The sequence below is a fragment of the Spermophilus citellus genome (assembly GCF_964194105.1).
Source record: "Spermophilus citellus genome assembly, chromosome: 3".
NCBI lineage: Eukaryota > Metazoa > Chordata > Mammalia > Rodentia > Sciuridae > Spermophilus > Spermophilus citellus.
In genome coordinates, this window is record NC_138184.1 from 378,318 (window position 1) to 394,219 (window position 15,902).

At 63.4% G+C, this 15,902-nt stretch overlaps 1 protein-coding gene across 1 annotated transcript; it reads left to right on the forward strand.

The window, feature by feature from the left end:
* Positions 1–1,014: 1,014 nt before the first annotated feature.
* HCN2 (hyperpolarization activated cyclic nucleotide gated potassium and sodium channel 2) lies at positions 1,015–15,875 on the forward strand. Its single transcript, XM_081285468.1, has 8 exons — positions 1,015–1,664; positions 9,060–9,483; positions 10,143–10,304; positions 10,900–11,118; positions 12,266–12,412; positions 13,207–13,447; positions 13,539–13,703; positions 14,549–15,875. Exons 1-8 carry the CDS (start codon positions 1,030–1,032, stop codon positions 15,247–15,249), a joined length of 2,694 nt encoding a protein of 897 aa, XP_081141594.1. The 5' UTR covers positions 1,015–1,029; the 3' UTR covers positions 15,250–15,875.
* Positions 15,876–15,902: the final 27 nt, after the last annotated feature.

Here is a 15,902-nt window from a genome sequence, read left to right on the forward strand (position 1 = left end):
GGGTTCAGGAGGTCCAAGGGCATCTAAGAGGGTCCCAGGCAGCAGAGCCCCTACCATTTCCAAACCCTCCCTTCCTTAGGGGTTGCTTTCCTCTCTCTCTCTCCATTCTCCTCACCCAACTCCTCCGTCTCATTGCTGTCTCCCCCACTCTCTAGTGGAGCTGGGGCAGAGTGGGGAACTAGGGCCAGGCCCCACGTGACCTCGGAGAGCCGGCTGGGGCCTGCCGAAGGGGCTTCCCCTCTGGGGGAAAGCAAGGGCGAACTAAACCCACCAGACTCATGGGAGCCACCCCAGCTCCAGAGCACCATTTGGGATTAGGGTAGACCTCACCCTCAGATGGCTCGATTGACCTCTTCCTGCAGGACTCTACCTCGGTTTCTCACAAACTGACACAGGAGAAGGGATGAGCGTAGGTCTGCCAGCCCCCCCAAACTGATCACAACTCTGCAGGGAGCTCCCCACGCACGTTCAAGGGGCTTTGTCCAGTGCCCACAGGCGACAGAGCCAGGGTTTTGGTGGCCTTTACAAGCAATCTTTTATTAAGGAAATCTCCACCTAAGGAAAGGATAGAGGCTGGCACCAGCGCGGGGGCGGCTGTGTCTCTGGGACCAGTATCACCTCCATACAGAGGTGAGCCTGAGGCGCTGGGAAGAGCGTCCCCGAGGTCGCGCTCGCGCGCAGAGGCCCCGGCCCACAGGCTGGGCTTGGTGACCTTGGGCACGTCCTTCCATCTCGGGAGCCTCAGTTTCCCCTCTGAGGTGAGGTCTGGGCGCGCCTCCAAAGCCTAGAGCCGCCTGACCTTGGGCCACTCGCCGCCCCGGGCCTCAGTTTCGCCGGCGCCGCGGGGTTGGAGCGCTCGGGCTGGGGGCTCAGGTGGAGGCGGGGCACGCGCCCCCGCCCCTCCCCCGCGGTCGAGGCTCCGCCCCCCTTCGGCTCCGCCCCGCCCCGCCTCCGCCTCCCCCCTCCCTCGGGCTCGGGCCGGCGGCGGCGGCGGCGGCTCCGCTCCGCACTGCCCGGCGCCGCCTCGCCATGGACGCGCGCGGGGGCGGCGGGCGGCCCGGGGAGAGCCCGGGCACGACCCCTGCGCCGGGGCCGCCGCCGCCGCCGCCGCCGCCCGCGCCCCCCCAGCAGCAGCCGCCGCCGCCGCCGCCGCCTGCGCCGCCCCCAGGCCCTGCGCCCGCTCCCCACCAGCAGCCGCCGCGGGCCGAGGCGGCGCCCCCCGAGGCGGCGGACGAGGGCGGCCCGCGCGCCCGGCTCCGCAGCCGCGATAGCTCTTGCGGGCGCCCGGGCACCCCCGGCGCCGCCAAGGGCAGCCCAAACGGCGAGTGCGGGCGCGGCGATCCGCAGTGCAGCCCCGCGGGTCCCGAGGGCCCAGCGCGCGGCCCCAAGGTGTCGTTCTCGTGCCGCGGGGCGGCCTCGGGGCCCGCGGCGGCGCCGGGCGCGGCGGGGCCGGCGGACGAGGCAGGCAGCGAGGAGGCGGGACCGGCAGGGGAACCTCGCGGCAGCCAGGCCAGCTTCCTGCAGCGCCAGTTCGGCGCGCTCCTGCAGCCCGGCGTCAACAAGTTCTCGCTGCGGATGTTTGGCAGCCAGAAGGCGGTGGAGCGCGAGCAGGAGCGCGTGAAATCGGCGGGGGCCTGGATCATCCACCCGTACAGTGACTTCAGGTACCGCCTTCGGGAGGAGCCGGCCGTCGCCGAGGGGCCCGAAGAGCGGCGCACGCTGGGGCCGTCCTTGGAGCGCCCGGGAGGGCGGGGCGGCGCGTTCGGCCGGTGACCTCGGAGGGGGGCCCTTGGTGACTTCGGGTCGGCCTGGGGCCCGCCCCAGAGTGACCGCGGAGCGAGAGGCTCCGCCCTTGGGGCGCCTGAGGGGCGTGCGTGGGCTCCCCAGTGACCCCGGCGCGCCCTCTCCCACGCGCCCTGACATCCCCCCCACGGCCTTGCGGCAGGTTTGATGGCTCAGGTAGCGGGCCACAGGCCAGGGTCTAAGCGCGGAGGGGCGGAGAGGACGAATAGAGGGGAACGTGGGCGCGGATGAGGCAGTGGAGAGGGAGGAAGGAGGGAGGGAAGGGCGCCCGGGGAGGACGCGCCCGGGCGAGACCTGCTGGGAAGGGGTTAAACGGTCACGGAGTGCTCCTACAGTCTCCTCCTGAGCGGCTGGACGGGCGTGTCTGGATAGCCTGGAAGGGGGCGCAAAACGGGTGAGGGTCCGCAGGTGGTGTATCCCGCCGACCCCCTGCACGGTGTTCCCCTGTGTCTGTGGGTACGGAGATGTTGGCGTGGATGGAACCAGTTAATGCGTGCAGAGCCTTAGAGCAGGGCCACGGCCCCGTGTGCTTGCAGTCTTTCCTGAGCGTGCTTTGTGTGGCCGGAGAGAGTGGACAGTGCGTGTCACTGCAGGTCGCGCGTGTGTGAACATGAACAGTGATGGGGCGGGGGTCCTGGGGGCGTGTGTCTGGTGATCTAGGGGAGGCGTGTCCCCAGGGGTGTGTCTGGTGGTCACTGAGACCTGTGTTAGGGTGGCTGTTGTGGTGACGATGTGCAGGGTGTGCGGGAGTGCCTTCTTGGGTGGGGCGAAAGTACAGTTGTAGAGGTGTAGACCTGAGCGACCTACCATCGCAGGCTCGCTGGCCAGAGGTTTCAGCACCGCGGACAGCGCCTGGCCCGGGAGCCGCCTGAGCTCCCATTTTAGTCTCTCCTCCCCCAGGACTGGGATTCTCCATTTACTCCTGGAACCCCAGGGCTAGGTGGAAAGGGCTGTGGGGCTCTCCCTTTCCCTGTCCCCTCCAAACCTCCAACGTCTGCTCCTGACTTGTGTGACTCTAGCTCTGTTTCTCCAGTTGTCAGAGACTGGAAGAAAGTGATCTTGTGGAGCTGTGAGGGTCCTCAGCCTGGGCTTGGGGGCGGGGGCTGGGACCCTCCAGCCTACATGCAGGGAATGCTGGCATGCTGCTCGCTGCCCAGGCCAGGAGAGTTTGGACCAAGGTCTCCTCATTGTTCTTACCTGCACAATGGGACAGCGACACAGGACAGCCTTGCTGCCTCCTGCAAGCGCCGCCGGTCTGCCTGGCCCCACTGTGACCAAGGACTGATGCCAGACAGAAGCATTGGGGGCACAGCAGGTGGGAGAGGGGGCTGCAGGGACCCGCTGCCCAGGTTCCTCGGCCTCAGCACCACTGGCACCCCGTGGCCTGCTGACCAGTGGTCTCCAGGCTGACCCTGGTGAGGAGAATTTGGAAATGGAGGAAGTTTGCTGGAGGAGTTGGGCTGCCCCCACGAGTCCACTGAGGGTACAGTTGCTAGCAGGACCCTGGGCAGGCCTGGCCTGCTCTGCACTCTGGACTAGGGAGAGGTTCACAGGCCAGAGTACAGTGACCGGGTGGGGGTCCCTGAGGCGCAAGCAAGGTGGAGCCTGGCCTGCTGTTGGGACTCTAAGGGTCGCATCAGCACAGGATTAAAGCTGGGAGCGCCTATGGGCACCGCCTGATTTCCACTCTGGGGACCTGTGCCCCTTCCAGGCCCTTCTGATTCAACCCGGGGACTGACACTGGGCACCTTGCCCAGAACAGCTGCCTGCGCCCTGACGGAGGACCTGCCGGTGTCCGTTTAGTGATGTCCATGTTACCGTGGTCATACGAGGAAGTCCACAGGCCCCAGGGAGATGGCTGTGGACCTCAGGAGCACCTGGGTGGCTGGTGGGCATACCTAGGAACAGCGTGGGCAGGGGCCACGTTCACTGCCCAGGCTCCCTACCTCTCCACTTCCTCCACTTCCCAACTTGACTTGGTGCCCAGCCCCGAGAGGGCAGTGAGTGTGGTGAAGAGCTGGAGCAGCCCTCTGCCTATGCTGGGGGGGGGGGAAGGTGCCCACCTAGGGAGGTAGGACCTGGGGCCGGGGCAGGGCGCTCCCTGGCAGCCCAGCGTGAGCTGTCCCTGGGGTCCCCCAGAGCATGAGCCCATCCCCCCACCATAACCAGTGCGTCAGCAGGTCAGGTCTGCGAGTCCTGGAAGATGAATACCTGCACCCTAAACCCACCTGGCCCAGCAGTGACCAGGGTGGGGTGGGGTCCCAGGCCCAGGTGGGCAGCAGCCCCCACTGGGCACTGGGCCCAGGCCGCCTCTGGTGAGGAAGGAGAAACTGTGGTCAGGAGTCGGGTGGCTGCTTCAGTGCCTGGCTGGGACCCCAGGGGGACGCTGCCCAGGCCCTTCCTCCAAGCCCAGGCCTAGGCCAGAGCCTGCATCATCCCCCTTAAACCACCTGCTGGTCAGCCCACCTGCTGGTCAGCCCTGAAAGTCAGCCCACCTGCTGCCAGCAGCCCTGTCCCTCTCCACCCACTGCTGCCTGGCCTGGCCTTGGCTGACAGCTCCTGCTGGTCCTTCCCAGTCATTCAAACCTCTTGCCTCCTGTGCCAGGACCCCATGATGGCCTCAGGGCCTTTGCACCTGCCCTTCTCTGCCTGGGCACCACTTCTGACCACATGTGTAGACACTGGGGAAACAGACCAGGGTGCTTCAGCCTCGCCGGTCCACCCAGCCCTGACCTCAAGCCTCAGGGTTTCAGCGGCCAGGCTTCCAGGGCCCCTGCTCCAGCGGGGGATGCGGATGTGCTGGCAGAGCCCTCCCACCCACCGCTCTGCTGAGGGACCTCAGTTTCCCCTTGTGATCGTGGGGAGCTGAGCCCAGGCCAGCGGCCAGCGGGCGCAGGTGGGCCTGGGACCCGGCGGCCGGGCAGGGCGGCTGGGCAGGGCAGCGGCCGGGCCTCCTCCGCGGCTGTATTTGCTGGGGGTGACTTTCATTTATTCATTTATTTTTGGCACTGGGCGCTTTACCGCTGAGCTGCATCCCCTGCCCTTTTCATTTTTATTTTGAGACAGGGTCTCGCTCAATTGCTGAGGCTGGCCTTGTGCTGGTGATCCTCCACCTGGGGCTGGAATTATAGGCACGTACCATGGAGCCCCGCTGACTTTTTATATCCAGTACCACATTTTTAAAAATTTTTAAATTTTTTTAAACTTTATTCATGGGGCTGGGGATGTGGCTCAAGTGGTAGAGCGCTCACCTGGCATGCGTGAGGCACTGGGTTCCATCCTCAGCACCACATAAAAATAAAATAAAGATATTGTGACCACCTAAAACTAAAAAAATAAATATATTAAAAGAAAAACTTTATTCATTTATTTTTATGCGGTGTTGAGGATGGAACCCAGGGCCTCACACATGCCCGGCAGGTGCTCTGCTGCTGAGCCCCAACCCCAGCCCAACATTTTTAATATCAAGAGATAATCATAGGGCTGGGGATGTGGCTCAAGCGGTAGCGCGCTCGCCTGGCATGCGTGCGGCCCGGGTTCGAGCCTCAGCACCACATACCAACAAAGATGTTGTGTCCGCCGAGAACTAAAAAATAAATATTAAAAATTAAAAAAAAAAAAAGAGATAATCATAAAAATTTAAAGCAATTGAATTAAAACAATCTTGAACTTAAATAGGGAGACAAAATTTTAAGGAGTATTTCTAAGAGTTGAAGACAAATGTTACATGTCTTCGATTTTGCTACTTTTTCTTTTTTTTTTTTTGGTACTGGGGAATCAACCCAGGGGTCCTTTATCACTGAGTTACAGGCCCAGCCTCTTTTATTTTTTTATTTTGAGACAGGATTTTAAGTGGCTTAGGCCCTCCCGAAGTTGCTGAGACTGGTCTTGAACTCAGATCCTCCTGCCTCCGCCCCCTGAGCATGACAAGTGTGAGCCTCTGTGCCCAGCTCCCTGATTTTTGAAACAGGGTCGAACTGTGGTCATTCAGGTTCTTGCTGAGAATCCCCGGAGAGCTGACTGGCCCTGGTCGCTGACTGGCCCTGGGAAGCCAGCGCGGACTGTGTCTCCATGCGGGTGGGTGGGGCTCCAGGCAGGGGCCACAGAAGGCAGCAGAACCCATGAGGGGAGGGGACCCAGGTCCCTCCCTCTTGGGCCCTGCTGTGTGGAGCAGGAGCCCTACACGGGCTCAGGGGCAGGTGGGGGTCCCCGGACCTCCCTGCCCAGGGTGAGCCCGGCCAGGGCCGGGGGTTGGGCTGTAGCGGATACCCTGCCGGCCTCGGGCACCCTCTGCCCCAGCCTCAGTTTCCCCTTGGTGAGGGACACTCCTGAACTCAGGTTCCCCTGCTGCCGCCTTCTGTGGGAAGCCAGCCAGCTGGTGAGCACCAGGGCTGGGGTCTGGGCCCTCGGGGGGCATCCTGGCCGTCCTAGGCAGGCCCCCCACCAGGGGCCATGGGGATGGCCCCCTGCCTTCCTCGTCCTTGGGCCCTCTTCTAGTCCTACACCCTCTGCTCCAAACTCCTGTAACCCAGGGATGCCGCCCTGCCTGGCCAGATGGTCACACCAGGTGACCCCAGGGGCTAGGGACAGGGCACAGCCCTCGGTCTGCGTGCTGTACCCCTCACCTGGCTGAGCAGGCCCAGCTGTCAGTGAGGACGTGGGGAGAGTTTATGAGAGGTGCCACCGTGGTGCCCAGCGTCACGGGGCCATCGGGACTGTTTCCAGGCCCCTCTGGTGGCTCCTAGACCTTGGCCTTGTCCTGGCTCTGCTCTTGGCTCTTTCTCTTGCTGGTCTGGACCCAAAGGCAGGCAGCTCTCGTCCAGGGCGGGCGGGCCACACAGTGGCCTCTGGGGGCCGAAGGGTGGGGAGCAGCAGGCAGGTGGGGCCCCTCAGTCCTGCTTGGCGCTGGGACCCTATGGGTGAGCACTGCACCAGATTGGGGTCTGAGCCCAAGTGCACTGTCCAGTCCAGGAGGAGGAGGAACTAACCTTGGAGCAGAGTCATTGGACTTTGACCTTGAAGTTGCAGGTGCTCTCTCCATCCCACTGGTGTCAGCCCCCTGCACCCCCTGGCGGACTCATCACCACCACCGCGGTTTGTGGGGCCCGTGAGCCCAGCCCCTCTCCACGTGGCTGAGGTCCTGGGGACTGGAGCCCTCCCAGAGTCCTTGGACAGGGCTCACTGGGCGCTCAAGCTGCCACCATGCTGGGTCCTGTCCAGCCTTGGCTTTCACAGACTGAGCTGTCGTGAACGTCTCAGTACAAATCACTTTCTAAATTTTTTTCCTCTCCCATTTGGATGATTTCCTTGAGATCAGTCCCCCCCCCCCCCAAGTGGAGCTCAGGGCCACCAGGCAGGTGTGGCAATGACGGCTAATGACGGCTGTGCCCTCAGGTGCTGTGCAGACAAAGAGCTGAGGTGGGGGGAGGGGGGGCCGGAGCTGCAAGCTCAGGGGTCTGCACCACCAGCAGCAGCCCGGCAGGGGCTGGCCCACTGGATGCCCGGGACAGCCCCACAACCCCCTGCTTGGAGGGAGTGGAGAGAGGCCGGCACAGTCTGGGGGAAGGGTCCCCAAACATTTTTTTTTTTTTTTTGGTGGTGCTGCAGATGGAACCCAGGGCCTCACGCACGCTAGCTGTGTCCAGCCCCTCAGCTGAAAATCTGAGTCCCTCCTTTGCCTGATCTACGTGGGGTGCTTTGTGGGCTCAGACCCCAGTCTCAGGCTCCACTCATCCCCCACACCCCCAGACTTCTGGGATTGCTCTCCCCCTCTCTCTCACAATCTTGGTACTGATGGTTGAACTTGGGGATGCTTTACCACGGAGCTATATCTCCAGCCCTTTAAAAACTCTTTTTTTGCTAGGTGCAGTGGCCACACCTGTAATCCCAGTGGCTTGGGAGGCTGACACAGGAGGATCACAAGTTCAAATCCAGCCTCAGCCATTTAGCAAGGTCCTAAGCGACTCAGTGAGACCCTGTCTCTCAATAATCCTTTTTTAAAAAAGGGCTGGGGACACAGCTCAGTTGGAACAGTGCTTGCCTTGCATGCACAAGGGCCTGGGTTCATCCCCAGGCAACAACAAACAAACAACACTGTGCCCCTCTTGCCTCAGCCTCCGGAGTTGTTGGGATGACAGCATGGTGACAGCATGGCTGCACGTGGCGTGCTGTTCTAGAGCTACCTGCTCTGTCAGGGTCAGATGGTCTCACTCAGCCGTGAGCAGGAGGGAAGCTCCCATGAGTCCGCATCCCCTCTCTAGACTCTGCTGTTGGATGTCTCCTGTCACTGGGTCACAGACTGTGGCCTTGTGTCTGGCTCTCGCTAAGCACCAGGTCCTCAGGGCTGTCCTGCGCATGTTCCTGGTGTGAATGGCCTGCTGTGTTTTCCTGTCACCCCTGGACGCACAGCACACTTGGACTGCCTGCTCCTTGGCTGTGGAGTCAGGCCCCGGGAACTTGGGTGTGCAGGCTTCTGTATTACCCTTGCTTCCTCCTTCAGGGTGTGCCAAGTGGACTCTGCGTTGTGTGGTGACCTGTGCTTGACTTTTTTGAGGAGCCACCAAATAGTTCTCCCTTAAACAGGTTTTGATTTGCATTTTCTCAACAGCTGAGGGCCTGTGGGGACACTTCACTTTCAGCACCATGCCTGGCCATCAGTGGGTGTCCCTGAGTGCAGAGGCCTATTTCTGCCAGTGCTTCTCGGGAGCTACCTTGGAACTGACCTTGGGATGTGCATCTGGCCTGGGGGACTGGAGGGCGGCAGTGATCTGTGGCTGCCTTTGCATGTGCATTTATTATATTAAAGGTCCGGATGCTGCCAAGTCCTGGCCCGCCTTCCTCTAGCCCTCCTCTTCCCCGGGCGGTGCCAGCCCGCCCCCCCCCCCCGCCGCCCCCCAGGGTGCAGCCTGGAGGCCCAGTGTCAGCTGCACTCCAGGCCCAGCCTTGGCTCCCCCCTGCCCTCCCACATGCCGAGGGCTCCCTCCCTGCTTTGGTTGCCACCTGTGCATCTTCCTCTGTCCCTGATGGTTTTTGAAGGCCAGTCTTGGGCCAGGCATCGTCCCCTTTATGATCATGTGAAACATCTAGTCTACTTTCAGCAGTCTTTGGGCTTCTCATCTGCACCCTCAAGGGGAGGGCGGAGCAGGCCACGGGGAGGGCGGAGCAGGCCACAGAGAGGGCCTCCGGGCAGGGAGGCTTCCCTGAGCCGCCGGGAGCTGGACGATGGGCGTTGGTGTGAGCGACCATCTCGCCCCCAGGTTCTACTGGGACTTCACCATGCTGCTGTTCATGGTGGGAAACCTGATCATCATCCCCGTGGGCATCACCTTCTTCAAGGATGAGACCACTGCCCCGTGGATCGTCTTCAACGTGGTCTCAGACACCTTCTTCCTCATGGACCTGGTGCTCAACTTCCGCACGGGCATCGTGATCGAGGACAACACGGAGATCATCCTGGACCCCGAGAAGATCAAGAAGAAGTACCTGCGCTCGTGGTTCGTGGTGGACTTCGTGTCGTCCATCCCGGTGGACTACATCTTCCTCATCGTGGAGAAGGGCATCGACTCCGAGGTCTACAAGACGGCACGCGCCCTGCGCATCGTGCGCTTCACCAAGATCCTCAGCCTCCTGCGGCTGCTGCGCCTGTCGCGGCTCATCCGTTACATCCACCAGTGGGAGGAGGTGAGGACCCCCGGGGGCTCCAGGGGGCGGGCCCTTGAGGTCTGGGGGCGGGGCCAGGGGCTTGAGGCGGGGCCGAGGCCAAGAGGAACCCAGGGGCCCGAAGCAAGGATCCGGAGGCCAGGCCTTTGGTGGCGGGCAGCAAAAGCTGCGGGGCGGCAGGGTGCGGGGCCACGATGGGAGGCTCCGGGCTGGGCTGTGGGGGTTCAGGGAGGAGACGAGGGAGGCCTGGGGCAGGGAGCATCAGGAGACAGTCCTCCAGGGACTGAGAGGGGGTGGCCTCTTCCCCCTTGGTCCTTATGGCTGCAGGATTCAGGTCCAGGTGGGAGGAGGCTCCTGGGTCCGCCACAGAGCACTCCCTGCTGCCCCTGCAGCCATCAGGACAGAAGGGAAGAGGCCACCAGCGGGCCACCTGACTGTTCCCACGCCCTGCCTTTGCACCCTATCCTGGGAGATGCCCACATCCTCTGCCAGAGGCCCAGAGACAAAGCCAGCTCCCTGCTCCCACGGCTGGACCCCCTGCCCCAGCCCTGCCTCTGCACTCCTGCCATCTTGGTCACTGCAGGAGCTCAGGGGCCAGGAAGGCGGGTGGGTCTGAGAGTTGGTTTCCGGGGGCCTCCAGTGTCCCTGGTCTCAGATGCTCAGGGCTGCACTCTCGACAGATCTTCCACATGACCTACGACCTGGCCAGTGCGGTGATGCGCATCTGCAACCTCATCAGCATGATGCTGCTGCTGTGCCACTGGGACGGCTGCCTGCAGTTCCTGGTGCCCATGCTGCAGGACTTCCCCAGCAACTGCTGGGTGTCCATCAACAACATGGTGGTGAGCCCCGCCGGGGGGGGGCGCCAAGGTGCCTGCGGCCTGCCAACTGACTGTGACCAGGGCACCTGCACCTACAGGCCTGCTTTGGGCCGACGCAGAGCAGTGGGACATGGACAGTTGGCGTGATGGGGTCACGACACAGAGGGAGAGCCCACAGGCGCCCTCCCCGGCGCCTGGCACAGCAGCCTGGGCTGAGGAGCCCATTGTCCACTTGCGGCCTGCACAGGCGGTTCCATTTCCTGGACAGGCCCACAGCCCCCCTTCCCCAGCCTGGTCAACTAAGGACACCCAGGAGTGGGCCCTCTGCCCTTCTGGCCCCAGTGTGCCCCGCTCTCCTGTCCCCTGGAAGTGGCATGTGCTCCTGGCCTCTCAGACGGGCTGGTCAGTCTCACTGCCCTGGGACTTAGTTTCTTTGGGAGTGAATCAGGAGGGGCAGCAGGCCCTTGACACATGGACACACATGTCCCCTGCCTGGGTCTCCTTCTCTTGGTTACGTCTGAACACGGGGAGCTCACCACCTGAGTGCCCCCAGGAGGGAGGAGGCTGAGGGCTCCCCAGGGTGCTGCTGCCCCAACCGCCCACCCTGGTCTTGCAGAACCACTCCTGGAGCGAGCTGTACTCCTTTGCGCTCTTCAAGGCCATGAGCCACATGCTCTGCATCGGGTATGGACGGCAGGCCCCCGAGAGCATGACGGACATCTGGCTGACCATGCTGAGCATGATTGTGGGTGCCACCTGCTATGCCATGTTCATCGGCCACGCCACGGCCCTCATCCAGTCGCTGGACTCTTCGAGGCGCCAGTACCAGGAGAAGGTCTGAGGGGGGAGGACAGCCCCACACAGGGAGCCTGAAGAGGCAGATGGGGGGGGTGCCCTCCTCTCGCTCTGTGCAGAGGGCCCCAGGGGAGGCCAGGGGGCACTGTGGACCCATCACACCCACTGTGACTGGGGAGGTAGAAGCCCAGGGGCTCGGAGCTGGGAAGGGCTAGTCCCTGGCATCAGGACGGGGGCTGGGTGGGGCACCCAGAGGCTTGGTGACTGGGGACACTGCACACCAGGCCTCAGGGCTGGCGAGGCTGCTGGCCACTCCCCTCTGGCCAGCAGCAGAGGGAGGGTGGAGGAACAGTGGGCTTGGGCCCCAGCGCAGTCCACCTGCGTGGGGCTGTGCCTTCCACTGTGTGCCTGCTCCCCTCCGAGGCTGCACTCCACGAGGTGTCTGCTGTCCTGGGCCGATGACTGGCTCTGGCTGAGAGCCGCGGGCCCCCAGCAGTGCCAGCCGGGACAGCCAGATCGGCTGGGCCCTGTGCCAGGCACCACGGCTGTCCGGAAGCTATGGGCCTTGCACCCAAACATGAGCTGGTGCCGCCACCCGCCTGCCGTCACGGGTTCCGCTGAGCTCAGAGCAGCTGTGGCCGGGCAGGGTTGGGGCGGAAGTGCACCTAGAGGCACCGTCTTGGGGACAGCATGGCCTGGCACCTGCACCCTGCATGGGGGAGGCTGACATGGTGGGTCCTGGAAAGAGTAAGACAGGGAAGCCAGGGCTGGCAGGGAAGGCCCAAGGCATGGGCACCTGGGATCAGGAGTTCGCTGGGGGCCCTGTCTCAGGGGCTGGGCTGCCAGACAGGCCCGGCCTGCTCAGTGAGTTCAGACCCAGACAGCAGCAGGGGAGTGTCCAGCTGAGTGTGTGCCCAGTGTTCCTGGGCGCACTGAGGCTCTACAGCCTTGCTGAGCGTCTGGCCTCCCCTCTCGCCTCCTGTACTCCATTGCCTGGCAGCCCTGAGGGTCCTCCTGGGGACTGACTTGACACTGATGCTTCAGGACACCAGAAATGCAAGCTGAATGTAGAAACATACATCAGTGTTGCTCCGGGTCCGCAGCCCCCAGGCTGAGGGGGCTGGCGCGTCCCAGGGCCGGTGGGGCCTGTGCGGGCCGGCAGCTGCTGACTGCCCTTCGCACTGCAGTACAAGCAGGTGGAGCAGTACATGTCCTTCCACAAGCTGCCCGCCGACTTCCGCCAGAAGATCCACGACTACTACGAGCACCGCTACCAAGGCAAGATGTTCGATGAGGACAGCATCCTGGGGGAGCTCAACAGCCCCCTGCGGGAGGTGAGGCCAGCCGGGCTGGACAGCACACAGGGCAGAGGCCCTGAGGGGTGACGGAGCTGGAAGGGGCCGGGGTGCAGGACCTCCCGGGAGGCGTGCCGTGGTGTCCGCTGGTCGTCGTCATCACCCTCATTCCCTGCAGACCACAGAGGTTCTCAGAGCGGGCTACACAGCCACCACCAGAGTCTAACTCAGAGCACTCCCCAGCCCACGGGACCCTGGGTGGTGGCTGTCGCTGGCCACCCCCGCCCTGGGCAGCCTGGTCAGGTGTCCACACAGCTCTTGAGCCACTCAAGACCATGCCAGCTGCCTGGGTGCTGCTGGCCCCTCTGCCCCAGCCTTCCACTTCCTCTTCAGCACCCGGGCATGGACCCGGGCGGCAGCTGGCTGCTGGGTCTCAAGGGCTCTGGCACTGTAGCCAGGTGCCCCTCAGAGCGCCTGCCACCCGGGTTCGCTGGCCTGGACCACACATGCCCCAGGGGCTTCTGTGTGTTCTGTTTCCTGTCCCCCCCACCTTCTGAGGAGGCCTCTGTGCCTGGAGGGCATGGGCCCCGTGATAGCCCTCCTAACGTCTGTGCGTCTCTCGCCTTGGCTGGCGGTGCCTTTTTGCTGTGCAGAACACCTCCCTGAGTTACCACCTGCTCCTTCCTCCACTCTTTGGGGTGACCTGTAGAGACGGTCCTTGTGTATTGTTACTGATTGCTTCTGCTCATCCAGTGGCCTGTCCCCGGGTATGCTTGGCCAAGGTCAGACTCTGGTCCCAGGCCACAGCTCAGCCCAGCCCACCTGCCCTGCAGGAGATCGTCAACTTCAACTGCCGCAAGCTGGTGGCCTCCATGCCGCTCTTCGCCAATGCTGACCCTAACTTTGTGACGGCCATGCTGACCAAGCTCAAGTTCGAGGTCTTCCAGCCGGGAGACTACATCATCCGTGAGGGGACTGTGGGCAAGAAGATGTACTTCATCCAGCACGGTGTGGTCAGCGTACTCACCAAGGGCAACAAGGAGATGAAGCTGTCTGATGGCTCCTACTTCGGGGGTGAGCTTGGGGCCCGATAGGGCAGGCAGGGGGGCCCCAGCAAGGGCAGTGGGCAGGCTGTCCAGCGGCTGAGGGCCTGTTGCCTGCACAGAGATCTGCCTGCTTACACGGGGCCGGCGCACGGCCAGCGTGCGGGCCGACACCTACTGCCGCCTCTATTCGCTGAGTGTGGACAACTTCAATGAGGTGCTGGAGGAGTACCCCATGATGCGGCGTGCCTTTGAGACAGTGGCCATCGACCGCCTGGACCGCATCGGTGAGCTGGCCGGGTGGGGCGGGGAGGGGCATGGCCTGGTGGCTCAGATCCATGGGACCCCACCATGCTGACCCACCCTGCCTGGCAAGGAAGAGAAGGGGGTGCTTCCTGTAGTGTGCAGTTCAGCTGCTCGGTGTTCAAGTGCCTATAGTGTGTGCCAGGGCATGGGAGTGGACCCGGAGGCCACCTGAGGCCAATTACACAAGCCCTGCAGTGTGACACTGAGGAGGGGATGTGGAGGCATCCCTGAGGAGCCATGCTGTGTCCAGGGTGGAGGCATGGCCAGGACAGAAGGGGAAAGGTATGTTCCTGGAGCGGATGTGGCAGGTACAGAGACCCCGAGTGGGAAGGAGGCCTGACATTTTCTGTATCCAAAAAGTGTGTCTGGTGCTTAATACACAGCCTGTACACAGCAGGTGCTCAAAATCTGCTTCCTGTAGGCCAGAAGTGCTCCATGTATACTGTATGCAGTGGACCTTCAATATCTGTTTGCTTTACACAGTAGTTGCTCAGACTGTACCAGGCACTGGTGCTCTAATAGCCAACCACTTGGATACAGCAGGCACTCCATATCTACTTGTGTAGAGTGGGCACCCTATGTGTGTTTGCTGCACACAGTAGGTGCCCCAAGTATACTTACTGCACACTTCTGGTACTCCGAGGATGCTCAATAGGCACAGCAGGCACCCTGTGTGGGACCACTGTGCACAGCAGGCACACCCATGTTTGCTGAATTCTCGTGCCAGACACACATAGCAAGAACACAGTAGGTGCTTTACACCGCGAGCTGTCCAGAGCGCTGGGTCCTGCAGGACCCTGCAGCGCTGATGCCTGGCTCCTCACAGGAAAGAAGAACTCAATCCTGCTGCACAAGGTACAGCACGACCTCAGCTCGGGCGTGTTCAACAACCAGGAGAACGCCATCATCCAGGAGATTGTCAAGTACGACCGCGAGATGGTGCAGCAGGCAGAGCTGGGCCAGCGCATCGGCCTCTTCCCGCCGCCTCCGCCGCCGCAGGTCACCTCTGCCATCGCCACACTGCAGCAGGCGGTGGCCATGAGCTTCTGCCCGCAAGTGGCACGCCCACTTGTGGGGCCCTTGGCTCTCGGTTCACCGCGCCTCTTGCGCCGCGGTCCCCCGGCACCGGTGCCTACCGCAGCTGTCCCTGGAGCCTCACCGGTGCCCGCCCCTGCCGCCAGCCCCCCAGGCGCGCCCGCCAGCCCCCGGGCGCTGCGGACCTCACCCTACAGCGGAGCTCCCAGCTCCCCTGCTGCCCCCCGCGCCGGGGCTGTGTTGCCCGCACGCCGCCTGAGCCGCGCGTCACGCCCACTGTCGGCCTCACAGCCCTCCTTGCCCCACGGAGCACCTGGACCCGGACCCGCGACCTCAGTGCGCCCAGCCAGCAGCTCCACGCCAAGGCTAGGGCCAGCACCCACCCCCCGGGCCGCGGGGCCCAGCCCAGACCGCAGGGACTCAGCCTCGCCCAGCGCCGCCAGCGGCCTCCCGCTGGACTCTGCGCGCTCACGCCTCTCATCCAATTTGTGACCCTAGCGCACTGCCCTGCGGGCCAGACGGGCCGGGCAGGGCCGTCATTCAGACCAAAGCCATGCCATTCCCGTTGCCCGGCCGCCCACCCGCGCAGAAGCCATAGAAGGAGTAGGTAGGCTAGTCCGACGGGTGGCGGGCAGCACGCGGCCCCTCCAGCCCCACTGCCCCCTCATCACCCTGCGCCCACCCCCATCGCCCCTACCCTTGGTGGTGGCCGCGAGGGGCTCCCTTCACCTCGGTGCCTCAGTTCCCCCAACTGTAAAACGGGGACGGGGCCGGCCACAGGCCGCAAAGATGATGTGGAGCCCCACCGGCCCTGCCCTCCCAGGTGGCCGCGTCTGAGGAGTGTTTTTAAGTGCAATACTTGGCCTTCAGCTTCCTGCTGCCCCCATCGCGCTCATGCAATAACTGGCCTGCTCCTGTCCATGTGCATCAGAGGTGACCTCTGGGAGTGGGCCCAGCAGTCCCCACCCAGCACCTGGCACCAGGGGCAGGCGTCCTGGCTGCACTGGGCGTGGGGCCAAGGCTGGGGTCCCCGCCGTGCGATGAATGTACCGACGAGCCAAGGAGCAGCGCCCACTACGCCCCCGCGCCCCATTAACCCCACTCCCCATTCCGCGCAATAAACAACAGCATTGGCGCCCAGCACT